Raw genomic sequence first — 25282 nt, forward strand, 5'->3', positions numbered from 1 at the left:
GAAATGTTAACTGCGAAGTCGACCGGCGGCCCCGCCATGGCCGCTCGGCCCACCTCGCGGTAGCCCAGATCTGGGCGACCGCGAAGTCGACCGGCGGCCATGGCGAGGCCGAAGCTGACTCCCCCGATCACGGCGACTTCCAAATCCAAAAAAGAGAGAGATGAGAGGAGATCAGCGCAGGATCGGAGCTTACGTGGAGCAGGAGTGAGCGAGCGAGCGAGCGGCCCTGGCTTCCTCTCGGCCGGAGCGAGCAAACGAGCGGCGCTGGCTTCCTCTCGACGGCGACAGAGAGAGAGATGAGAGGAGACGGGCTTCAGATCAGAGAGATGAGAGGAGACAAGAGACAGACATGTTTTTTTAAGAAATGATTCTGACTTTGTTCCTCAAAAATGGTTCTGAGTTTTGTTCAAGAAATGAAAAACCAACTATTTTTTTGTTCTCATTTCTGGTTCAGAATGGGTTTTGGAACAAAAATTTGTCCCGAAAATAGAAAAATGAAATTGCGTTAATAAACGGGTTTCTGGTTCAAAACTGATTCTGGGAACAAAAAACCAGTTCTGGACTGAACCAGAATGGTTATCATGCGGTACCTTAACGTTTGAAAAATAATTTCTTAAAAATTATCGCTTGTATCTCTTATAAAAGTGAACTAAAAAATGTATATTCATCGTCAATAAAAAAGTTTATGAATAAATTGTTATTGATAGTAAAAGTATTCTACTTTAATTAATTTTTTCAAGCAACAAAAACTGGGTTGTGAACTTCATTTTCCTCTATTGATTAAATAAATTTGTCTTTTTCTTGAGACCCATGTTTGATAACTCGAACAGGTGTTGGAGTTTACTATATTCAATAGTTAATAAATTAAGCATATTTGATAATTATAACTAGTTTTGACTTCAAAGATGAAATTTAGTCAAAGAAGCTACTTAATTCACTAAGTAAGGATGAGGTTACCTAATTCATTCAATGGAAAAAGGAAACCAAGTATAAAATAAAATCTTGTATATTACATCTTAAGACCTAAAACCTGCCATAAATATTTACAATTCCATGTTTGATAAGAAAAAAATATTATATAATACTCAGTATTCAATCATCATCAAACAACATTTTTTTAAATTTCAGCACTTAAATGGTTAACACTTGAAATTTAGTACATAAACTTCAAATATTCGTAGTGACAAACAGAGAACTATTGCCAGATGAAATATAAATAAGCTATGTGGTTTTCTCCCCAAAGTGGGAAAAGTACCATTTTTTAATATATTCCATTGGAACCAATTTGGTCTCGAACTTTTTAGTTGAACCAATTTAGTCCTAAATATTTTGTATTTGTGCCAGTTAAGTCCATCTGGCCAATTTTGGGCAGAAATCGCCGGCAATGATGCTGGCCATCTTACATGGCACAACCGGCTCTAGCTAACGTGAACATATTCTACAATTATTTTAATATTTTTTTCTCAATTTTTTACTATTTTTTCTTTTTGTTTTCTCCTTTTTTTTTTTAATTATGGTCGGCTAGGGTGGGCGAGGACCGGCAAGCCGTAGCCGATCGCTAGTGAGGGTCACGGCCCTCACCCAGGCCATCACCAACTGTGGGATCCAGCGAGGGCGGCCTTCGCCCAGGCCATGAGGCCGGCCCTCGCTTGAGTGATAGTCGTCCTCATCGGATCTGGCGAGAGCTTGGCCCTTGCAACCTAAGAGAGGGTCACCTTCACGGGATGTGGCGAGGGCTTAGCGACCCTTGCCCGAGGCCGGTGATGGCCTGGGCAAGGGCTGCGACCCTTGCCAATGAAATAAAATTCAGAAAAAATGTTAAAAAATTGTAAAATTTGTCTACGTTAGCATTGGTTGTGCTACGAAGGACGGCCGAGGTTCATGTTAGCGATTTCTTGCCAAAATTGGCCAGATGGACTCAATTGGCACACAAATATAAAAAGGCTTATGACTAAATTGGTTCAATTGAAAAGTTTAGGACTGAATTGGTACCGATGCAATAGATTTAGGACTTTTTTTGTACTTCCCCCCCAAAGTTCTTGTCACAATGTATAATTAGATTGTATGGGGATTTATTCTTGTAAAAATAACAAAGTCGGTCTTATTATCACAATCTTAATTATTGAAATTGCTCGCCACTATTGAGTTTCATGAGAAACGAGCATATCGTCATTTTTTAGTATGAGAACATTGGTTATGGACTATAAAAGATAAATTACCAAAAAACCCCAAAACCTATTGTATGGATGATAATTGGGAAAAGTGCCAAAAAAGTCCTAAACCTTTTGCATTAGTGTCAATTTAGTCCTAAAACTTTTAAATTGGTGCCAATTCAGTCCTAAACCTTTTGCATTGGTGCCAATTTAGTCCTAAACCTTTTTTTGGTGCCAATTAAGTCCTAAACCTTTTAAATTGGTGCCAATTCAGTCCTAAACCTTTTGTTTTTGTGCCAATTTAGTCCTTCCGATCAATTTTGACCGGAATTTGCCGACGTGGACGTCTGTCGGCCAGTCACCGGCGCTGACGTGGCACCGACGTTGACAACTTTAATATTATTTTTGAATTTTTATTTTTTTTCCTTTTTTTCTTTTTTTTTCGACTTTTTTTTTTTGGTCTCTCCCTCCTCCCTCTGGCCGGCGAGCTCGACCTCGCCGGCCACTGGCGAGGGTGGTCTCGCCCGGCGAGGGCGAGCCTCGCCTTGGTCGGGCGAGGCCCGACCTCGCCGGATCTGCGAGGTCGGGCCTCGCCCGACCATGGCGAGGCTCGAGCCCTCGCCGTAGGCCGCGGTGAGGGCGAGCCTCGCCATGGTCGGGCGAGGGCGAGCCTCGCCATGGTCGGGCGAGGCCCGACCTCGCCGGATCCGGCGAGGTCGAGCCTCGCCCAGCCGACCTCGCCAGATCCGGCGAGGTTGGGCCTCGCCCGACCATGGCGAGGCTCGCCCTCGCCGCGGCCTCCGGCGAGGGCTCGAGCCTCGCCCGACCAAGGCGAGGCCTGCCCTTGCCGGGCAAGGTCGAGCTCGCCGGCCTCTGGCCGGTTGCCGATCGCCGGACCGGCGACCGGCCAGAGGGAGGAGCGAGAGACCAAAAAAAAAAGTGGAAAAAAAAAGAAAAAAAAGGAAAAAAAATAAAAATTCAAAAAAATATTAAAATAATATTAAAGTTGTCCACGTCAGCGCCGGTGACCGGTCGCCGGCCGGCAGGCGTCCACATCAGCAAAATCCGGTCAAAATTGACCGGAAGGACTAAATTGGCACAAAAACAAAAAGTTTAGGACTGAATTGGCACCAATTTAAAAGGTTTAGGACTTAATTGGCACCAAAAAAAGGTTTAGAACTAAATTGGCACCAATGCAAAAGGTTTAGGACTGAATTGGCACCAAAAAAAGGTTTAGGACTAAATTGGCACTAATGCAAAAGGTTTAGGACTTTTTTGGCACTTTTCCCGATGATAATTTAGTCATAAACCTTTTAATTTAGCCAATCCAATCATAAACCTTTTGACTATTTGCCAATATAATCTCTGTGGTCAATTTTGGCTGGAAATCATTAATGTGGATGCCAAACATCTTATGTGGCACAGTGCTAATGTAGGCAATTTTTTTTTTATAATTCCTTTGAATTTCGCTAGATCTAGTGAGGGTCGCCCTCGTTGGTTTTTGGTGAGGGTTGTCCTCACCAAATCTAGCAAGGGCTATCCTCGCCTTGCCAAAGGCTAATGAACCCTCTCCAGATAGGGTGAGGTCGATGCTTGCTGATGCCGGCGATGGCGACCCTCATCTGTGGCCGACAACCTCCACTGGCCATCACCGAGGCCTGGTGGCCAGTGGAGGGAGATAAGGAAAAAAGAAATAAAAAGAAAAGAAATAAAATTCAGAAAATTAAAAGAAATTGTTCACATTAGTGCCCGCTGGGAAGCGTTGCATATGCCATGTAGGACGGCTGGCGTTAACCGGACTACCACGTCAACGATCTCTCCAGTCAACAATTTATGGTAAAAATTGATCGGAAAGACTATATTGGTAAATTGTCAAATGATTTAGGACTAAATTGATCAAATTAAAATGTTTAGGATTGAATTGACATATGTACAACGGGTTTAGGGCTTTTATGGTAATTTTGCCGGGTACGGAGGAGTCATTTCTTCAGTCAATTTTTAAACATTATATGAAACGTATGGTGTATGTAGTCAGCTATCATCAATGTCTCCCCTAACGAAATTAATTAGCTGATAAAAGTACTTTTGACTTCTGGGGTCAAACTTCAGATGAACCAAGACAAATCTATGGTCGCCACAGAATGAACGTCTGAGTGCATGTGCATGCCCTTGCGTACAGATACACATATATCAACAGATCGGGAGAGTATGCAATCACTCAATAGGATTTGAATACAACAGCACCTATAAAAATTAGGAGGTATGATAAAGAAAGGGGAGATGGGTTTGACGCCGAAGAAGACGGGTTCAGAACGGGCCGGATACCAGGAGTTGTTGATGGACCCACTGATTCTGCAGGTGAATAAGCCGGTGTCGCGTCCGATGTGGTGTCGGATTCAGGCGCCGGTGCTGGTGGGGATGCTGTTGCTGCTTTGGAAGCTGCTTGAAAGAGTAAAAAGCCTCTGTTAGTTGAGAAGATCAAACTAGCTCGATCCATTCCATAAAAAATGTCGATGATTTCATTCCAAAATCGCTTTCGCAAATTTGGCTTTATACATGCTTATAATATTATTCCACTTATAGCGTTGAATTTCAGATGGGTGGGTGAACACAAAGTGGAATTGTTTGTAATACATGAATTCACGATTTTCTTGGTGGTTGGAAGGTGTTGTGTCTTGAGGAGGGTGTCTAATTGTCTCAGTTAATCTGATGTGAATTTAGTCATGTCATGAAATCTGGATAAAGTTGGATTGTGAAAAACAAAGTTTAATTCTTTCTCCACCAGAAAACGAGTAAAAATAATGGGTATTGATCTATTTTCGGCATATCGATTTAAATTGTTATAAACTGGAAAGGACGAGGGATTCATGACAAATTTGGGATCGTCTTGAATTCGAAATTTGAATGGGAGAGATTCATGGCTTACTCAACTATTATCCTGTGAACACAAAAAGATAAAAAAAAATGTGTCCATAATATTCACGATCATAGCTTATTTAAGATGTGTGCATGGGCTTTTCATGGAAATTTTTTTGGGAAAGTACCAAAGAATATATCTCACCTTTCACCAAATAACCACTTAGAGGCGTCTGCTTTTGAAAGTATTAAGTACATAATGGAGTTTTATCTTTGGAGACTGCTTTACACTTTCACGTTAATCATATATCCTTATTGCTCTATTTGTGGAAATCGCCATTTTCTTTCCAAAACTACCCATTTCCTGATCCTACATTTTCACACCCACTCAAAACACTTAAATCCAATTAAAAACCAAAGCACCCAACCTTAAACAAGATGCTAAGATGACTTTGCCAGGAAGTCTTTTGGACGTGGGGTTTTGCTTGGAGTAATATATAGGCTATTTGCAAAAATAGAGATGCATAAGTAGTCATTAGATCAAAAGCGAGGTGCTTATGGTATATTTCCATTTTGTTTTGACAAAGGCTTGAGGATGAAGTTTCAATCAGGTTGGCTTTACTAATGATAGTTGTGCATACATATATGTATTGGATGTTTACCTCGGGGGCTTAATAATGATGGAGAAGGAGCCATATGTGGAGAACCAGAACCAGCTTCATGATGATGGGGTGAAGAAGCTGCAGGTGCAGGAGTTGGGCCAAACAATACTGGACCTGTCAATGAAAGTATGTTCATTTCTTAGTAAATTAACAATCTTCGGTTCCAAGTCAACATATATATAAGAACGATGCTAATCATGTGCATGCCTACATAACTTGAACACATCCCAGTTCCTATTTTTATCCTGTGAACCCTTGTACTTTTAACTTGGTGAAAATAACTGTGATTTTACGAATTCATAAAAAACTCCTTCCAATTAGTTCCAGGAAGGTTCGTCGCCCATAACGTAACCAAGCGATCGATTGGAGAGGGTCTAAATGATTTTATAAGTGTACATGGGCCATTTTCACAAAATCGAAAGTACCAGGGGGTCATTGGATAAAAAAACCAAAGCACAGGAGTGTGTATAGTCAGTTTACACAATAATAATAGAATGTATACATGTGTGCGTGCAGAGTTTATGTTTACTTGCTCAGAGTTTCAAGCTTCTATTGCTATATCAGGGTGTACTTTTATGAGGAGTTTTAGGCATATCAACGTACCTGGAGGAGGAAGGGGCGAACCGGAGGCTGCAAAATCAAATGAACAAATTACACCATATCAGTTTTTCACATCTTTTCTTTTGTAATTTTCGAATGAATAAATTACAGCGCGGACCAAGAATCGTTTATGCGTACCTTGGCACCGCAAGGGAATGCCGCCGTTGCAAGCCTGGGGGAGCGACAGCGCGAGGGTCCGGTTGACGGGCAATGGGATGGGCACGTTGGCCGTGAGGACGAGGCAAGTGCAGTCAATGCTGGTCCGCAAGAGCGACTTGAAGGAGTTGCAGCAGCCTGAGGAGGGTGTTGACGCATTCGCGCTGCTCCCGGTGATGAAGTTGAAGCACGGCGTGAAGCTCGAGATCATTGATGCGGTGCACGGCATGCTGATTTGGGCGTCGACCGGCACGAACAGGGTGATCGCGCAGAGCGCGGAAGCTAAAACAAGCGCAAGCTCAAGGAAAGCTTTGGAGGAGCCCTCCATGGGTGTGGATTTCGCTATGTTGGGTGATGTGGGCTTTGTGCATGAGCATGAAAGAGATGGGGTTAGGTTATATAGGAGTTGGAGGGGGGTTTTAAGTGACTTGGAGGGAAAGCAGGAGTTAGGTTTGAAATGGTTCTGGAGTTGCAACTACTGGTGACTTAGCTAATGTCAGTAAGGGGAGAATCTAATTGGTTTTCCTCTCTTTTTGGTCTGTCGATGCTTAGATAGGTTCGATAGTCTAAAAGTTAGGTGCATGTGCACTATTATTTCCGAATAAGATGGATTTAAGGAAATGCGATCTTTGGAGGGACTTATTTTGGGCCAAGTTTTTTGAGTTTGAACCCCTTGCTTGAAAAGAATAGGCCCATCTCAGCAAAGTCCAGCCGAGCCTTCATGAGCAGTAAAGCTTGTCTATGGATCTTAGGCTCGTTTGGTTCTAACATTCCAAATAGGCTTTGAGACTTTAAAGTCCATTAATCAAATGCAAATAGCGTTTGATTTGTTTTTTACTCAACTTTGGGAAAATGCAAAATGCAATTCCAAAATCCTCTAAGTGCCTTTCCGGAGGTTCTTTGGAAAGTAGAATTTTTGAAATGCAAATAGACTTTATTTTTCTCCTAACTTTACCCTCGATGAACTTTCATAATTTCGAAAATGCCCCCCCCTAACCCGACGTCACCGGTTAGATTTTAGGTTGCTACGGCCGGTCGGCGAGACTCCAGTGAGGCCGTATATGGTTGCCAAAGAGCCATATCTGGCATTGTGAACTCAGGTGATGGTTGCCAAGGGTCACACGACCCAAGCCACATCGCTTGAGGTTGCCAAACCTCACGCCGCGTCGCTTGGGGTCGTTTGACCCAGGTGACGGTCGTCTAAGGTCAGGGATCTCAAGCGAGGCTGCCAGTGCCATATCTAGTTAGCCGGTAGTCAGTTTAGCCTAGCTAGCTACTAGATCTTGTAGGTTTTGATTTTTTTTGTTATAAAAAAAACAGTTAAAATGCTTTTCAAAGTGTGATTTTGCTAAACACCATTTAAGCCAAAGTCATTTCCCAATGCATTTTTAAATTACAATTTACCAAATATTATTTGCATTTTGGAAAACCCCTTTAGCCTAAAGGCATTTGCATTTCCTCAAAAACATTTCCCCAAAACTGAACTTAACAGGCTTTAGTTGCCATTTCTCTCATTTAGGGGAAAATCTCGATGTGTTTCTTATGCCATTTCTCATTTAGGGGAAAATTGTCCAAAAAGTCCTAAATTTATTAAAAAGATCTATGTCTTCCTCTAGTTCTCTATCACAAAGATCCACAGATCAAGGACATATACATAGAAAAGAAATAAGAATAGAAGATTTTCACAAATCTATAGAAAATTGGAAAATTCCTAAAGTCCAATTAAACGAAAAATACAAAAAATCCAAATTTGAGAAAATCTGGAAAAAATCTGACCATATAATTGCAACAGAAGAAAGAGATAAACTCTTCTTCCTTTGAAACTCTTCAGCTTTTTGATAAAACCACTCTTAAAAAATATAGAGAAAAATATAATTATATTCACACAAGATTAGTTCAAGTAGGAATAAAACCTCTTACCAAGGAGGGTTTAGATACATCAATTTTTCTAGCTTTAAGAGATACACGACTCTTAGATTATCAGGATTCTATCCTAGGAATGGTTGAAACTCGCCTTTGTAATGGCCCCATGCGCTTTGAATCTTCTCTCGACTTTACAGTGTCTCTCAAAGATAAAAACATTCTTAAATCTTTAACTCTTCAGATCAAAACTCATAATTACAAGATAGCAGATGGATCAATCCCATTAACCTTAGTTTATAGAGTCCATTATAAAGCAATGCTTTCTGCATTTGGTAGCAAAGCATTTAAACAAAGAAAAAAAGGAGAAACAATCATAATCCAAACGGACCTCTCTAAAGCCAATACAGTCGTCCCAACAACCATCAATTGGGATCAAGTCACGTTACCTAAACAATGGGAACTAGAAAACCCAGTACCCCAACAAATTGTTCATAATACTGACCCCACTAATATCATACAACACCCTGAAGGTCGGGTAACTATCTAGTTTCCCAGAAGATATTTTGATACAAGATCTGCCCCTTCAGTTTGAACACCCTCTTCTAGAAGGTCAGTTGATCTTCATCCAAACCTCCCGAGCATAATCACAATTCCCATAAAGGAACCTAAAATTATACAAACTTCTTCTTCTAAACCAAGAATCAATCTTCAAAATACAAATATCAGTGGCCTTGATAATATAACTGGAATCTCTATGCTGATCTATCAAGCCCAACCTGAACCTGAAATTATCCCAGAAAGTTCTGACTCACCTCAGCGTTCCCCTACATATTCATAAATGGTAGATTCTGAATTAAATATGTTAGAAATAGGATTCGAACCAAATATAGCCTTCCTTAATGAAGAATTTAATTCCGAAGAAAAAAAAAATTGGAGAATGGTTCTTTAATAAATTTTCCAGACAAGCCAAACAAATCAAAGAAAAGTATTATGAATACATGTACAAACATGAGATTCATATATTCTTTTTTGATTGGTTTGAGGAACAATTCCTAGAACCAAAATAAATTATAGTTCTCGACCATAACTACAAGTGGAAATTAGATAATGACCAAATCATAGAATCCAATCACCCTCCACTTAGAAAAATCAAGATCCAACATAGAGAAAGTGAAATCATAGCCACACCTTTTAGGATAACAACAGAAACCGATCCTCTAAATATACAAAAATCGTACAACAAAACAACTATACAAATCAACACCTTCACACTATAGGCAAACAATTAGATAGAATAGAAAACTCTGTTCACGTTAACCCACAAACTCTACCAGAGACGAAATCTTTCAAAACACCAATATTCAAAACATTTGAATTCCCCAAAACACTCAATCCAGAATTTGCCAAAGCCATAGAAGACAGAAATTAATCCTTAGAAAAAGGTAAAGCTAAAACAACAGATTCAATAGGACCCTCCTTGATAATAGACACCTCGGGAATACAGCAATTAACAGTAAAAGACACTCCGGACCATACCCATATCCATACCCTTGACAATTCAGATACTAAATCTACACCTGAAATTAATAGACTATCATGGAAAGAACCGCAAAAACTATACCACAGTAGAGCCACACCACCTGACAAAGACAGCTTAAAGAAGAATCATCCAAAATATTCCAGAATAAATATTCCCTTGATGCAATTTATGAATGGAACATATCCGTTTGACGGGTCTAATAACGACTATGCTGCTCAAAGTTATAGATTTTGGACTGATGTTATCACCAAAGGATGTCAATCGTGATGAGATCATGAGAGGCGCGACGAATTCAAGCCGGCCATCTATCAACATTGAAGACTTGTTCTAAGGTTAGAGATATGTTAATGATACTTCTGTTGTTCCCATTGAAAGAAAGTTCATTATATTTAACAATTACCTCATTTATATTTTGTCACGACCATATTCAGCAGCAATCTCTCTTAATATAAGGACATGTTATGTTTGTTTTTCATGGAATATTATAGTGCTTTTACGTGAAAAGTTAAGGGATATTTTTAGGACATTATTAACTTTATAATCAGTCAAGTTTATTTGCTCTATTGGGTGTGACAGACTAACGATTCTTTCTTTTCACAAGCACGTTTGAGAATGAAAAGTAACTTTCTCTTCGTTCCAAATAAAAGTATTTCAATCAGCACCATTTTGACTTGAAAATTCTTGCTCTGCAAACGCTCTCTTCCCATGTCGTAATTCCAGCTAAGTGGTTGTGATTGGATGAACGTTTTCACTTAATAATCAGATGGATAATTAATTATCGACTACACCATATCGTCTCCTAATTAAAAGTTACTTTTGGTAATTTGAAAAAAAAAAAAAAGCGCATGCAAGACGAGTGCGTAATCAGTTTTAGCGTACGATTATAGAACTTCCTCGATTCCGGTGGAAAAAAAATGCAACCTAATCCCGGATGGATTGTGTGTTAAGATTCTCGAGCTTTTCGTCTCAAAAAGCAAAGGTTTCGAAGCTCGACTCAGTCGACGCCGATTTCTTGGGGTCACCTTCAAGAGTCATGTGCCAGTGTGACTCTGTAATTATCGGATGTGATCTGAACGAAAGGATCAACACAGCGATTATAAATTAGTCAATATCAATAAGTACCGGTTAATTATACGATATTTAAAAGAAGAGATAATAACACAAACAGTTCATGAATTTTGGCCCAATGTGCAATTTGATTTATTAATTTTTAATTTGTTCAATGTAGTCTCTGAGCTTTAACCTAATGTACAATGTGGTCCCAAATTTTTAACTTGTTCAATGTGGTCCTTGGACTTTTGGTACATGTTCGATTTTGTCCCTGAACTATATGGAAAATGTTCAATCATTGAACAAATTAAAAGTTCAAGACCACATTGTACATTAGGCTAAAATTCAGAGACTATATTGAACAAATTAAAAGTTCAGAGATCAAATTGCACATTTAATCAAAGTTAAGGAACTATTGAGTCATTTTGCCTTTAAAAGAAAGTAAACCCATAGGGAATGTCTGTTTTCCCCTATGAAAAGCCTCAAGGAATTCCATCGATAAAAAAAGCAGCTAGAGGACAAGACCCAAATGGAATAAGACGTGTGTTTTCATCCAAAATGAGGAAAGAAGCAAATAAATTTTTGAAGAAGCTCGAGAGAAATGGGAGAATTTTTTTAAAAAAAGCGCAAAAACCATCTATTACCTTAAAGTGAAACACATTTACCCTAAATTTTTTTTATATGACACAAAAAATTCCAAACATGTACCTACGTGCCACATTTACCCTCCGTCAAAATTATGTCAATTAGAACTGTTTAAAATTTGTCTACGTAGACATAGTAAATGAGATGAAAATAACGTTATTTTGACTAAATTCTCATCTAACATAATATTGACAAAGAGTAAATGTGTCGCATATATATGAGTTTAGGATTTTTTATATCACGAGAAAAAATTTAGGGTAAATACATCACGGTGGATATAATTTAGAGTTTTTTATGTCAAAAAAATTCAATATAAATTCGTCACGGTAGACATAGTTTGAAATTTTTCGTGACTTTTTTTTTTCCTTGAAGATTCGGATCGGAAAGCGACAAAAATTAGATGACCGGAGGGATTGCTGTCTACTGGGGTCAGAACGGGAACGAGGGAACGTTGGCGGAGACGTGAGCCACAGGAGACTACGAGTTCGTGAACGTAGCTTTCTTGGTGACCTTCGGCAGCGGGCAACCTCCCATGATGAACCTCACCGGTCATTGTGATCCGTACAGTCGTAGCTGTACCAATCTGAGTGCGGATATCAGGTCATGTCAAGCAAAGGGAATCAAAGTGATGCTGTCGATCGGAGGAGCAGCGGGTAGCTACTCCCTTGCGTCCTCTAGTGACGCTCGGAAAGTGGCAGGGTACCTCTGGAACAACTTCCTGGGGGGAAGGTCCTCTTCTCGACCGATGGGGAATGCGGTCCTGGATGGAATCGACTTCGACATCAAAGGCGGGACCGGCCTGTACTGGGACAACCTCGCCAGGTATCTCTCTCCTTACAGCGAGCGGGGGAAGAAGGTTTACATGTCCGCCACTCCTCAATGCCCCTTTCCCGACCCGTGGGTAAGCGCGGCTCTTAAGACCGGCCTATTCGATTATGTTTGGGTCCAATTCTACAATAACCCTCCATGTCAATACTCCTCGGGAGATATCAGCAATCTGGAAGATGCATGGAAGCAATGGACATCGAGCGTTCGGGCAAAGAAGATTTTCCTGGGTTCACCGGCTTCACCAGAGTGCTTCCTGCCATCAGAGGTTTCATACCGGCAGCTGATCTCAAATCAAAAGTGCTTCCTGCCATCAGAGGTTCTAAAAAGTTTGGAGGTGTGATGCTCTGGTCAAAGTATTGTGATGATCAAAGTGGATACGGTAAATCTATAAAAAATGCTGTCTAAGTTTCGGTGTTTCTAGTATAAGCTGGCTCCAAAAGTCCTATGTAACATTTCGTATGTTCCAAGTCATTCTGATAAATGCGTGTGTATTACGTTTGTGTTTCTTGTATTGACAAGGGACATCTCCATTACAGACTCTACTTGTACTTTCAAAAATGATTACTCCGTATAAAGTATTTAAATATCAAATGTTACGTACGATTGATGGCGATTCCACAAAAATTCATATGATATAAGAGCAAGAGGTCCCCGAGTTTAAATTTTTCCAGACCTTTATTTGTCATCTCCATTTATATAATTACACGCTTTACTCTTAAGCTAAAATCTAGCCTACTCATAAGCGAGATTGTTAAAATAATTAAATATTAATCACGTATTCATTAACGGCTTAAACTTCTAGAACAGTTTATGGTGATCCCATGAAATCTCCCTTGCTCTTGAAACTATATGCTTATATGGTGGGAAGATTGTCCAAAAAATCCTAAACCTATTGCAATTTTGCCAATTCAATCATAAATATTTTAATTTTGTCAATTAAGATATAAACAATTTTACGTTTTGCCAATTGAGTCTATCCGGCTAATTTTAGCAGGAAATTGATGATGTGGATGCTAGGCGTCGTACGTGGAAAGGTTGGCGCTGACGGTTACATTTTTTGATAATATTATAACATTTTTCAAATTTTTTTATCTTTTACTTTTTCCTTTCTTTTCTTTTCTTTTGTTTATTTTTTCTACACCTTTGGTTGGCGAGGTCGCCAGGTGACCATTGTTGGCCACGAGCGAGGGCTGCGATGCCTCACTGGCCTTGCCACACCCTTGCACAAGACTAGGCAAGGGCTTCGCGATCCTCACCAGCCAACATGCGAGGGCAGAAGACCTCATCTAGATATGGGTGTCGGCCCTCGCCCATGGCCAGTGAAGTTCACTGGCCCTTGCTTGTGGTCTTTGATCGGCGACCTCGCCGGCCAGAGGTGTAAAAACACAAACAAAAGAAACGAAAAGAAAAAAATTGATAAAAAAATTCGAAAAATATTAAAATATTATTAAAAATTTCCACGTCACCGCTAGTCGTACCACGTTGGACAGTCGGTATCCACGACATCAATTTGTGGCCAAAATTGACCGGATGGATTTGATTGGTATGTGAAATGTGAAAATTATTAGAACTTAATCGGCAAAATTAAAAGGTTTATGACTGAATTAACAAAAATATAATAGGTGAATGACTTTTTGGACAATTTTCCCCTTATATGGCAATCCAATTTGCGATTCTCTCGCTCGTCCCACCAAACTTAAAGCTAGTAACGATGTCCAAAATTGCGTCTTACTTATCGTGATGACCTAATGAAAATTGCATTATAAACATCTCTAACGAATTCCTAGGTGCCGCATGCTTTTATACTAAAGCCATCTCGTTTTCTTGGAAGAAAATTCGAACGTCTACAATTCCCAAGATTCTAAAGTAGCCATGAGAAAGAAATCACAAAAAAAAAGGTAAGGGTTCTTAATTAGATCTTCGATTCAATTGAGATTGTCCTAGTGATTCTATACCATATATCGTGAAATTAGACCAATCATAGGTTTTAGCGTTATATATCATATCGATAAACTTTCATTTTTGTCTCCATGTTGTTTTGTTTAAAGGGTTCACTTTGTCCTAACTGAGTTGTCCTAGTAGTTATCACTAATTGCAAAGTCGATCTTGCAAAACATTCTTAAAAATTAATTTATTGTTAAGGACACAATCTCGAAAAAAAAAATCCGTGGACTAGACCTTTGCTAGTCTATTGGCGCAATTCCTCACGTGGACAGGAGAAAACTTCCTATTTTTTTTAAAGAATAAGCTAAGTTGAGAAAAAAATAAATGCAAATAACCACTTACCTCTAACTCGTTAATTTAGCCGATACAAAACTTCTCAGAGCATCCAATTTTTCCAAACTTTGGCAATTCAATCTATGATTTCTCATTCATGGAAGTCGATAAGATCCTTCCACTTAGCAGCACTTTATGATGGTGTAGCCTTAAAGTTAAGGGCGATATTCTTAGCTATATGAATAAAATCTATTTAAGTTAGATATCCACAAGTGAAAATGCGTTTAGGCTTAATTAATCCTCTTCAAAGTGAGAAATTTAAATCATTTCCGCTTTCACATGAGCTTGAAACAAGAACTTATTCATCAAATCCTTCCAAGCCAACTAAGGTAAGCTCAACTACTGGGGTTTGCCCCAGTGGCACCCTTCCTACTTGGAAAGGGGGAGGTGGGGAGTTCGAATCACCGCCTTCTTAGAGGCTAGGGGTAAGGATGTATAGTTTCAGATGTGGGTTTCGACTCCCACGCCCTACAAGAGGTAAGGCAAAAATCTGAGAGTGAGTTGAGAGTTGGAGTAAGACAGAACAAACAAACAAAAAAAAACTAAGGTAAGCTCAATTACGAAAGTAATCATGACATTAGATTGGCCATGGATTACTGAATATCTTGATGAATTCTACTCGACTGGGATTCCTTTTGCAACTGTGCCTTTGTGAATTTGCTCGTGCTCTATACACCGAGTTGCTTCACCATTATCTCTAGAACTACTCCCAAAGGCACAGTCGCAAAAGAATTATCGAACCTATTCAACATGTAGATCGTACAATAATTATGAATCGATTGATGGAGGTCATCTTCGTTTGTGCATTTGTGATTTCTTTAGCATTAAATCATGAGAAATTCTTACCATCTCCGTTTTGCATTTCAAGTTCATTTATATTGTGATGTGAGTATGATAAGATATGAAAATATCCGACTTTATTACTGTAATTCATCAAACAGTGAATAGAATGTAACAAAATCTCTGGATTTCATATCATATCTCATCCAGTCCTATTCTGACTAAATATTCAAACGATCAAACGCGACCAAAAGATACTTGTACAAAATGAGGTGGTGGGTTTACTTTTCAAAAGCTTAGAGCAATGAAAAATGTCAGATCATTGCATGTGGCCCAACCCCTTGATATATTATGGGCCGGGCCCTTGAATTGGTACTGAGGTTTCCTCCTTTTATTCCTGATAAGTACAAGCTGAGAAAATGACATTAAGGGCCCGTTTGGTAACGTGCCAAACAGTAAAAATTTCTGTTCTTTTGTTCCCAGAAATAGTTTAGAAACAGAAATGTGTTTGGTAAACTTTTTGTTCCCGGGCACATTTTTGCAAAAAATTGTGCCCAGAAATAGTTTTGGAAGATAAACAAGAAGTAAAAAAAAGTTGCTTCTTGTTTCTCGGCACAATTTTGAGAATCAGTTTTTTTTCTTCATTTTCTTTTTTTTGTTTTCTTCTTTTTGTGTTGCTGTTCTTGGTTTGTGGCCAGTCGCCGGCGACCGGCCACAGCCCAGGGCCGGCGAGGGCGTCACGGCCCTTGCCGGCCATCGGCGGAGGCGAGGTTCCCCCTTGCCGGCGAGGGCGAGGCGGACCTCGCCGCTCGGGAGGCGGCTCGCCGTCGTCATGGCAAGGTCGGCTCACCCGGATCGGCGGCCGTGGTCGCGTGGGTCGCGACGCGAGGCTCGACCTTGCTAGATCCGGGCGAGGCCGACCTCGCCGTCGCGACCCACGGCGAGCTCGGCCTCGCCCGATCTAGCGAGGCCGAGCCTCGCCGTCGTGACCCACGGCGAGGCTCGGCCTCGCCGATCCGGGCGAGGCCGAACTCGCCATGACCGACGTCGAGTCGCCTCTCCCAGGCGGCGAGGGTCCAGCCCTCGCCCTTGCCGGCAAGGGGGACCCTCGCCCTTGCCGGCAAGGGGGACCCTCGCCTCGCAGCGGCCGGCGAGGGCCGTGACGCCCTCGCGGCCCGGGTCGTGGCCGGCCGCCGCCGCCGGCCACGGCGACCGACCATGGCCAAGGAAAAGAATGGGTAGAAAGAAAAAAACAAAATATTAAACAATTCAAAATATTATTAATAAAAAGAAATTTTGTGTAGTTACCAAACGCATTTCTGTTCTTTTCTATCCCGGGCATAGAAATTTTGGACAATTACCAAACGCCTTCAAATGCTTAGATATTGTTTCCGGGCACAGAATAAAAAAGAACCATTTCTGAGTAGAAATAGTTTCCCGGCATAGAAACATTGTCATGCGCACCATAAGAATGGCATTCCATTCTACTTCTTTGGCATCCGAAGTCAATCAATCTATCTCTCTATGTAAAAAGACAACGGAATAAAGGTGATGGCTAATCTTGGAATATTTTAGATTAGTGCCACATTATCTTCTTTCGCTATGAGTTTCATAATGTTTAATGCCGCGAAAATTAAATGATGAATTCTATGAGCATGGTTAGTCATTTCCATCTCTTAACGTTTTATCACGTAAACCTATGCAATTTCTTAATATTAGATCAATAATTTCTTTCTGTTAATTGATAGAAGTTAAAACCTTGAAGATATGCAAATCATATGCGAGTAATAGGCGCTTTTCACTATTCATAATGACCCTGCCAAAAATATCACCCGATCAGAAAAAATGACTTTAAAGATTGAAAATAATTGAGTACTTTTTTTCCCATAATTTATACCGGGAATATCATGTATAACGAGATCGTCCTGATGTGATTTTTATTTGATTTAAGTGATTGGAATGTAATTTTCTTAGTATCTACGTACATCGATGTGCGGCTTTGCTAGTGCTAAAATACAGATTTACTTATTCTAATTTCCAAACGAGTGCATCCATACGCCAGAAAGAATACAATCGAAACTAAAATTATGAAACGATAATCTCAATTAAGGTAACAAAGGATAAAAAAAGCATATAGAAATTAGCACGGTAATATACCGTCATGGTTACAATTTAAATTTGAGTTCCTCAATAATCAAATCGCACAACTGTTTTGAGTCGGAATTTCTTTGGGTCAATCCTAAGATGGGTTTTCGAGTAAGCGTTATATAAGCAATAAATAAATAAACAAACAAACAAAGAGAAAAAAAAATTAAAAAAAATCTTTAAAAAATTAAGAAAGAGAGAAAGGGTAGGCAAGTAAGACCAAACAAAAAAAGAAGTAAGGAGATAGAATACTCACATAGACATCCTCCACCCCAAATTTAGATGATACTGTCACTTACTTCGGATCAGGTAACGACATGGGGGAAGAGAAGTAGTAGAAGAAGACGTGACTCACAGGCTTATCTTGCGCTGCAGAACGGTGGCAGATCGGTGGCGAAGCAGCCTGAAACGCCGGAAGCAACCCATCTGGGTAAGAACACGAACTCATCTTTCATGTTGGTTTCTTCAGTTTCGCAAGAGCAGCAAGATGAGTTTCGAAAAACTGGGCATGCCGGTCGACCGTTTCCGACCACTTTCATACTGCTTTCCGGCCAAACTTCGAGAGACGTGGCTCGCGGAAGTTGATAGCAAGACTTCGAGACCCTTTGGAGTCCCACGAAAGACTTGTCTTCTTCGATGTTTCTTTAGCCTAAAATGTATTATTGCTTTTGAGTGAGCTTTTCAGCGTCACAAGAATCGTCCAACACGGAATTCAGTAGGTTCGCTGCGCCGTGCAGCGGACACAGACGCCTAGATTTCGTGTTTGCTGCGAAATCGACCACCTCCGGCTACCGATTCGTAGTGGCACTTAAGAGCTTCCAGGGACACCAAAATCTCTTCAAGCGGTGCCCTGCGGAGAGTTATTGCTTTGGCGAGCTGACCCGTGAATTTCCATATCCTGACATGTTATTATTTGAATTTAGGCCCTCTCGATAACTCAAACCCGTCACTGTTAGATTTATTGCTTGGACTATCGAAGTGAGTAACCTTATCTCTTCTATGCAATTAGAAAATGCTGCACGAGATGATTTATGAAAATTTATGTACTTTGAAAAGTATATGATGGCACGTTCATGGGATTATCGAAAACGGAGATATAATCATTGCATACTTGTTGAAAATGCATCTGGCAATCGGAAATGTTTCAAGTATTTAGAATTGCATTGGAATTATCGTTGAAAATCAAAAAGTGTTTACTATTTACAGATTTATTGTAAATAATTACACTTGACAAAGGTATACGTTTTACACAAAAGTGTAAAAAAGTATGTTTTTTGTTATGTTACATAATCCTGAAGCTTCAACTTTCTTGTTCAGCCCAAAACCAAAAAATTCAAGAAATCATTACCAGGTTGTTCCTAATATGCTCGTGTGATTCTGTTTTTGTGCTTGATTGCAGATATGGCGTCAGATTCCCCAAAGGGTGCTCCATCTGGTAAGCTTTGACGCTACCAGTGTGTGCTGTTTTGGTTAGTTGTTTGTTCATAGTTCAACTAACCAATTTGATTCCGTTAGTTTAGCTTGTTATTATGTTGAGATTTCTATCCATTAATTGGTTTGATTGCATCTTGTATATGGTTTTGGTGAGGTGGCTTGTGAATTTTCTTCCGCTTTTTTTCTACCAGATAGTGAACTTTGCAAAAAATTGTTTTATAGTTTGTGGCTTGTAAAGATCTGAATTTCAAGTTTACGTATTGAAGTACTAATGCCAACACAAATATGTAGTGGAATGGTTGAAGATTGGTGTTGATATGACCTAAGATGAGAATTCAACTTGATTTTCGTAGGATTTGAGCTTCGAGTGCTTATGTGGCTTTAAATGAATGTTAATGTCCTGTCATCTTTGATATTGGCACTATAATAACCGTGCTTTTGATGTTGGGTCATATCCATATTGCTTTTACCTAGTTGATTGTAATTACCGGGGGCGTTGCTTTGGAGGCAAGTCGACCTTCACTGTAACTCATTTAGAAGCTTATGGTCCAAGCCCAACTTGGGAGTTGAGTATAGACCATGTAAAGCCATCCCTTAGATTGAAAGAATTGGCTTGTGTTAGAGGCTTGCTCAAGGACCTATGCCTGTGTCGTCGAGGAAATTTACGAATCAAAGTTCCAAGTTCCAGTTTTCTTGATTCCTTATGGCTCATGAAGTTATGTGTTTTACTGTTTTTGGCATCGTATGCTTCGCACGTAAGGCATGTGATGTGCTAATAAGACATTTGCAAGTACTGGATATGTTTTCTGCAAAGACTTCCTTCTCTAGTAAAGTAAATTGTTAAGCAGTTTCTTTGCTGGTTATAAATGCATTTGCTAGAAGCCATATGGTGATTGTGGTTTTGGACATTTTCAGGTGATAAAGTCAGTGTTGCTGATGGCATAGGTCGCAAGTCTGAACCATCCGTCGCAGAGGTGTCATCAGATGCTTCACCTCCTGGAGTTGGGTTGGCTGGCAACCCTTTTGATTTCTCAGCCATGTCAAACCTTCTTAATGTATATTCTGCTAATCCATCTCCTCTTCTTTTCATGATTGTTTCTGAAGGAATATAAACATTTTCTCTAGGAGTCATTTATTGTAGTCGTCCTATAACTAGACTTATTAAAGATATGCAACTTAAAGAAGAATACACATAACAAAGCAGCAGGTCCCTTCACTTATTAAGTACTTAAAGCCTTTATGGTATTTGTTATCGGATGTTTTAATCTTTACCAAGGCATTCTTGTTGGTTTGATGACATTGTTTAACACAGTTAGGAGTAAGTGCGGTTGGATGATTTTCTCTGGTTTAGAGTATGAACTTAAGTAATCCTGCAAAATAGGAGTTTTATGCTTGTGGCAAAGATTGTTTTTTGTTCTGATAGTTGCTCCATTTGGGAAATGCTGTTTGGAAATTTTGGCCCTAGAGAGGGCAAGATGCATTGGGGAGGTGACGGTACCAATCTTGTCTTTTTTTTTTTTAATCATGGTCTTAGGAGTTGCTCAGAATTCAGTTGGAGATGAAACAATGTCTGTTGAAATTCTTTTTTATTTTCTTTCTCCTTTCTTGTGGTTGTTACTTCAGATTAGTCTTTGACGTCTGGATGTTTCACCGTGTTGTGTTTTGTCTACTGTATAGTCTGAAGGTTCGCTTTTGGATGTCACCCCATATATTTTCTTCATCTAGTGCGTGCTATCTCTTGATTTTCGTTATTTGTTGTGCAATATGTATAGGACCCTAGCATCAAGGAATTAGCCCAACAGATAGGTAAGGATCCTACATTCAACAAGATGACAGAGCAGCTGCAAAAGACTTTTCAAGGCTCTGCTGGAGAAGGCATTCCGCAATTTGATCCTAGACAATATCAGTCCACCATGCAGCAAGTTATGCAGAATCCTCAATTCATGGCTATGGCTGAGAGACTTGGGAGTGCCCTAATGCAAGTAATGCTGTTTCGCTTAGTGTACATACTTCTGGCTTTCTTATGTGAAGTATTGTGAATGTTGTCATGCCAATATCTTCTTTCCTCTTTTTCTTAGGACCCATCTATGTCAAGCATGCTTGAGAATTTGGCAAATCCATTAAGAAAAGAACAAATGGAGGAAAGAATGGCACTTATGAAAGAAGATCCATCTATCAAGCACATATTTGAAGAAATAGAGACAGGTGGTCCAGCTGCCATGATGAGGTAGGAGATGATTATAGATCTTACAAAGATTATTGTCAGTGTCCAGAGCTTGAGTGAAGAATTATTGCTTGCGTGAGCTGTGGATTGGGAGCATGATATTGTGGAGGATTTTTATGAACTATTCTGTTCACAGGTACTGGAATGATAGAGACGTTCTAAAGAAGCTTGGGGAGGCCATGGGTTTTCCAGTTGCAGGAGATACAGGCACTTCAGCTGAAAATATTCCTGAGGAAGAAGAAGATGAGGGAAATGAGGATGAATCGATTGTTCACCACACTGCTAGTGTTGGTGACGTGGAGGTATAAATTAAATTTATCGATCTTCAGATTATTATGGCTTGCTTTAGATATTAGTAATATCAGTTCTTATCCCGTGTAGAACATATTATGGTAGTTTAGATGCTACTGCGCTTTCATGACTTTACTCTTGCTTTTAAATTCTTATAAAAATGATGTGGACCTTTTCACCTTGTTGACACTATACCAAATATTGCAAAAATGTTTTCTCCAAACCTTATGCCTTTTCAGTTGATCCTGGAGGCAAGAATGTGCTTTCCTTTTATCTTTATGTGAATAATGGATAAATATTCTTTTCTTTCTGTTGAAATGTTGAGCTAGGATTATTGCCCCTTATTGGGCATATTGTTTTAGACGAAGTGCAAAAGTTGAGACTCATGCTGATCAGGGGTTGAAAAAAGTGCTGGAGTCTGGTGCTAACAAGGATGAAGAGGATACAGAGGGAAGAACAGCCTTGCATTTTGCATGTGGATATGGTGAGGTATGGTCAATTTGATTACTGAGGAACTTGGGGATTCCAATTATTTTGCGCTTTCGTTTTACCTATCTTTCATTTGAAAAATGATAAATATGTTTGTACCTCTGTACAATCTAAGCCGGCAAATTCAAACCATCGTTGTCCAGGGTAAATTTTACTGTTGTTATGAATATCTGTGGCAAAGCCAAGTGGGAACATGATGGCACAAAATAATGGGGGAAGTTTATGAAGATTTTATAGGAATGTGTGTGTGTGTGTGTGTGTGTGTGTTAGATGCTAGTATTCAGAAAAATATTCCAGTGCCCTCTCATTGGCCCGTCCCTTTGTGAATTGACTCTTTGGCGTAGGTTTTGAGAGTTATGGGATCTTCGTAATCCAAACAAGCAACTAAAATGACTCTTCATATCGATTGCAGGTCAAGTGCGCTCAGGTACTCCTTGAAGCTGGAGCTGCCGTGGATGCGCTGGACAAGAACAAGAACACTGCACTTCACTATGCAGCTGGCTATGGCAGGAAAGAATGTGTCATACTACTGTTGGAACACGGTGCCGCTGTGTAAGTAAATTGCTCATGTTTCCAATATTTTCTCGCAATTCATAAGTTGTTGATTCGTGTTTTCCGTTTGCTTTCTTCTTGTGCTATTTGCTGTTCCAGCACTCTACAGAACTTGGACGGAAAGACACCTATTGATGTTGCTAAGCTAAACAACCAGAGTGAGGTCCTAAAGCTTCTTGAGAAGGATGCCTTCCTGTAATTGATAGGCTTGGTGTCGTGAGTGAGCATCTGTTCTAGAGGGTCGCTGTGTCCTGTACAAACATTTGTATTTTGGTCAGCTTGCGACTGCAACTCGAGTTTTATCTACGTTGCTTTTCTTCTCCTCATTTCTGCTAGTTCTCTGTAATTGTCATGCCTGACTGTCCAGGCGTTTGCAATCCCTTTCTCACTTTTCGACATGTCCCATGAACTACGTGTGTTCTGGTGCACGGGTAAGCAACACCGTTTTACAGTCCAAGGTTCTTATGAAAATGCACCTACACAAATCATTCTTGTGCCCGACCCAAAAGAGCTTTAGATTGTGTCTTCAATGTGCAGAAACCTACACCAAGTGGGTGGAGCATATGTTGCTTCCCCTGAATTCGGTTGCAAACGACACGAACCACCGTAAGTTACCGATGATGCAATTTCCACAGGACCGGCCGTGAGAATATCGGAAACCATAGTTGTTTCACTGAGGATCTGGTCTGTATCTAATGTCATCGGAAACTAAAGGAGAGGAATCACCTGAAATTGTTGTACCTTTTATCATTGCCAGATTGCTTCCCTTAAAAACTTGTCCAACAACATCAATAATTTGATTATTCATTCCACCGTGAGGAACACCGGAGATTGCAGTATTGCAAAGCGATTTTTGTTTTTTGGGGGGCAGAAAAGTGCCTTGATTTCATTGATAACTTGAAAGTAGAACACGAGGGTTCAAAATCATAACATGACAAAGACCAAAGGCTGCGTTTGGTCGACCGGATAAAAGCCAAGATAGGATATGTTTTATCATATCCTGTGTTTGGTGGTGGTCCAGGATAGGATAAGGTCGGATATAGACCGGATATAGTCCGGATAAAAAAATCCGAGGGGGGGTGGGATAGACCTGGATAGGATTTCTAATGTCTATTTTTCCAGCAACCCTATGCTCCACTCGCCGTCATCTTCATCCCCACACCTTGTGCGCTTTCACCAAAAAAATTTCTCGGCTTTTTTTCCTTCACCGACTCCTCCGGACCCGTGAATAGCAAAAAAAAAAAAAATTTATCCTATCCGACTTTAAATCCGTAGTCCACCAAACAGTGGATAGGATATGAAGAAATCCCAGGATTTCTTATCCTATCCTATTCAGTCCTATCCTATTTAGAAATTCGGACGACCAAACGCAGCCAAAAGAGGATAGGGGGATCGTAAATCCAATTTGGGCTTAGAAACTCATTTCGGTAGGCCTTCGTAACTCAGTCTGCCGGCTAATTAGCTTCACTGGAACAAAAGGCTAGAGACACTCCCCACATTTGGGCCATAATCTACTGACAATCCTCAATGATGGACCGGACTATCCATGGGCTTTCTACGTGGCCCAAGATACGAGAAATTGATGATAAGCTATCACCTTTCCACTCTCACTTGTAGATCATCACGTTTCCTCCAAAGATCAGTTCCACTTCCGGTATTCACATTTAACGGGTTAATACTACGAAAAATTCCAAACTAATACATATGTAATAAATTTACTCCAAACTAATTTTTTAATTATCAAAAACCCCAAACTGATACCCTTATGATAATTTTACCCTCCGTTAGTTTCCGTTAAATTTTACCGTCAAATTTCTACGTTGGATGACACGTGACAATTGATTGGTGTACTAGTTTGGGGTTTTATCCTTCATTTGTTATAGTTGTATCAGTTTGTGATTTTTCGTGGCATTAATCCAATTTAACGGAAGGTAAATTTGTCACAAATGTATCAGTTTGGGGTTTTCTAGTGGTCAAAAAATTAGTTTAGAGTAAATTTGTCACAAGTATACCAGTTCGAGGTTTTCCGTGGTCAAAAAATTAGTTTTGGATAAATTTGTCATAAGTGTATCAGTTTGGGATTTTTCGTGATATTAGTCCATCAAAATGTGAATACTAAGTATAGGTTAAAGCAAGTAAAAAGTGTGAAATATATAGGGTTAATACCACGAAAAACATCAAACTGGTACACATGTGACAATTTTACCCTTCGTTAGTTTTCGTTAAATTTTACAGTTAAATTGCTTTGTTAAATGATACGCGGCAGTTGACGAATGTATTAGTTTTGGGTTTTACCCTCCAACTGTCACCGGTGTATCAGTTTGTGATTTTTTTCGTATTAATCCAATTTAACGGAAACTAATTGAGGATAAATTTATCACAAATGTACTGGTTTAGGGTTTTTGGTAGTCAAAAAAATTAGTTTTGATAAATTTGTCACAAGTGTACCAGTTTGGGATTTTTGGATGTCAAAAAATTAATTTTGGATAAATTTATCTTAGGTGTACTAATTTGAGGTTTTTCGTGGTATTAACCTAAATATCTATTATGAAAGGCAACGTTATTCATTATTATATTTTAACTTTACAATACATTTTTTTTTATAGTTTCAAGGCTTTTTATTTGGAGGCATATATGATACCTGGGCCCGGAGGAGGAGATGTAAGAAAAATTACCAACTTTGACCCTTAGCTCAAGTGTTATATTTGGTTATTTACTAAAATTTCCTTTTTTTGGT

At 39.8% G+C, this 25282-nt stretch overlaps 2 protein-coding genes and 1 pseudogene across 4 annotated transcripts; 2 read left to right on the plus strand and 1 right to left on the minus strand.

Annotated features, from left to right (window-relative positions):
* Positions 1 to 4219: 4219 nt before the first annotated feature.
* Positions 4220 to 6808, minus strand: LOC115680654 (non-specific lipid transfer protein GPI-anchored 16-like). Its single transcript, XM_030604467.2, has 4 exons — positions 6410 to 6808; positions 6275 to 6301; positions 5672 to 5785; positions 4220 to 4592 (listed from the first exon to the last, which is right to left on the minus strand). The coding sequence occupies exons 1-4, from the start codon at positions 6753 to 6755 to the stop codon at positions 4372 to 4374; spliced, it is 708 nt and encodes a 235-aa protein (XP_030460327.2). The 5' UTR covers positions 6756 to 6808; the 3' UTR covers positions 4220 to 4371.
* A 5117-nt stretch (positions 6809 to 11925) lies between these two features.
* On the plus strand, positions 11926 to 12758 carry LOC115680664 (hevamine-A-like; annotated as a pseudogene).
* A 5042-nt stretch (positions 12759 to 17800) lies between these two features.
* LOC115682249 (ankyrin repeat domain-containing protein 2A-like) lies at positions 17801 to 22871 on the plus strand. Of its 3 annotated transcripts, none has more exons than XM_030606428.2 (10): positions 17845 to 17985; positions 18479 to 18533; positions 18955 to 18990; positions 19905 to 20044; positions 20762 to 20971; positions 21068 to 21216; positions 21350 to 21515; positions 21901 to 21993; positions 22406 to 22545; positions 22645 to 22871. In XM_030606428.2, exons 3-10 carry the CDS (start codon positions 18957 to 18959, stop codon positions 22742 to 22744), a joined length of 1032 nt encoding a protein of 343 aa, XP_030462288.1. In that variant the 5' UTR covers positions 17845 to 17985; positions 18479 to 18533; positions 18955 to 18956; the 3' UTR covers positions 22745 to 22871. The 3 variants fall into 3 exon arrangements, with proteins under 3 accessions (XP_030462279.1, XP_030462288.1, XP_056173651.1); XM_056317676.1 differs by having other exon boundaries at positions 17859 to 17985; positions 18293 to 18533; XM_030606419.2 differs by lacking the exon at positions 18479 to 18533 and having other exon boundaries at positions 17801 to 17985.
* The last annotated feature ends 2411 nt before the right edge of the window (positions 22872 to 25282 follow it).

The sequence above is a fragment of the Syzygium oleosum genome, unplaced genomic scaffold (assembly GCF_021117445.2).
Source record: "Syzygium oleosum isolate NSW1041296 unplaced genomic scaffold, Sole_v2.1 Sole_v2.01, whole genome shotgun sequence".
NCBI lineage: Eukaryota > Viridiplantae > Streptophyta > Magnoliopsida > Myrtales > Myrtaceae > Syzygium > Syzygium oleosum.

Excerpts from the sequence above, each read along its gene's own strand:
- LOC115680654 (XM_030604467.2), bottom strand. The coding sequence starts at position 6,755 with ATGGAGGGCTCCTCCAAAGCTTTCCTTGAGCTTGCGCTTGTTTTAGCT. Across the intron at positions 5,786-6,274 it reads TTCGCCCCTTCCTCCTCCAG|GTCCAGTATTGTTTGGCCCA; the intron begins GTACGTTGATAT and ends TTTCATTGACAG. Across the intron at positions 4,593-5,671 it reads ATCATTATTAAGCCCCCGAG|CTTCCAAAGCAGCAACAGCA; the intron begins GTAAACATCCAA and ends TCTTTCAAGCAG.
- LOC115682249 (XM_030606419.2), top strand. The coding sequence starts at position 17,838 with ATGATACTGTCACTTACTTCGGATCAGGTAACGACATGGGGGAAGAGA. Across the intron at positions 18,991-19,904 it reads CCCAAAGGGTGCTCCATCTG|GTGATAAAGTCAGTGTTGCT; the intron begins GTAAGCTTTGAC and ends GGACATTTTCAG. Across the intron at positions 20,045-20,761 it reads CCATGTCAAACCTTCTTAAT|GACCCTAGCATCAAGGAATT; the intron begins GTATATTCTGCT and ends CAATATGTATAG.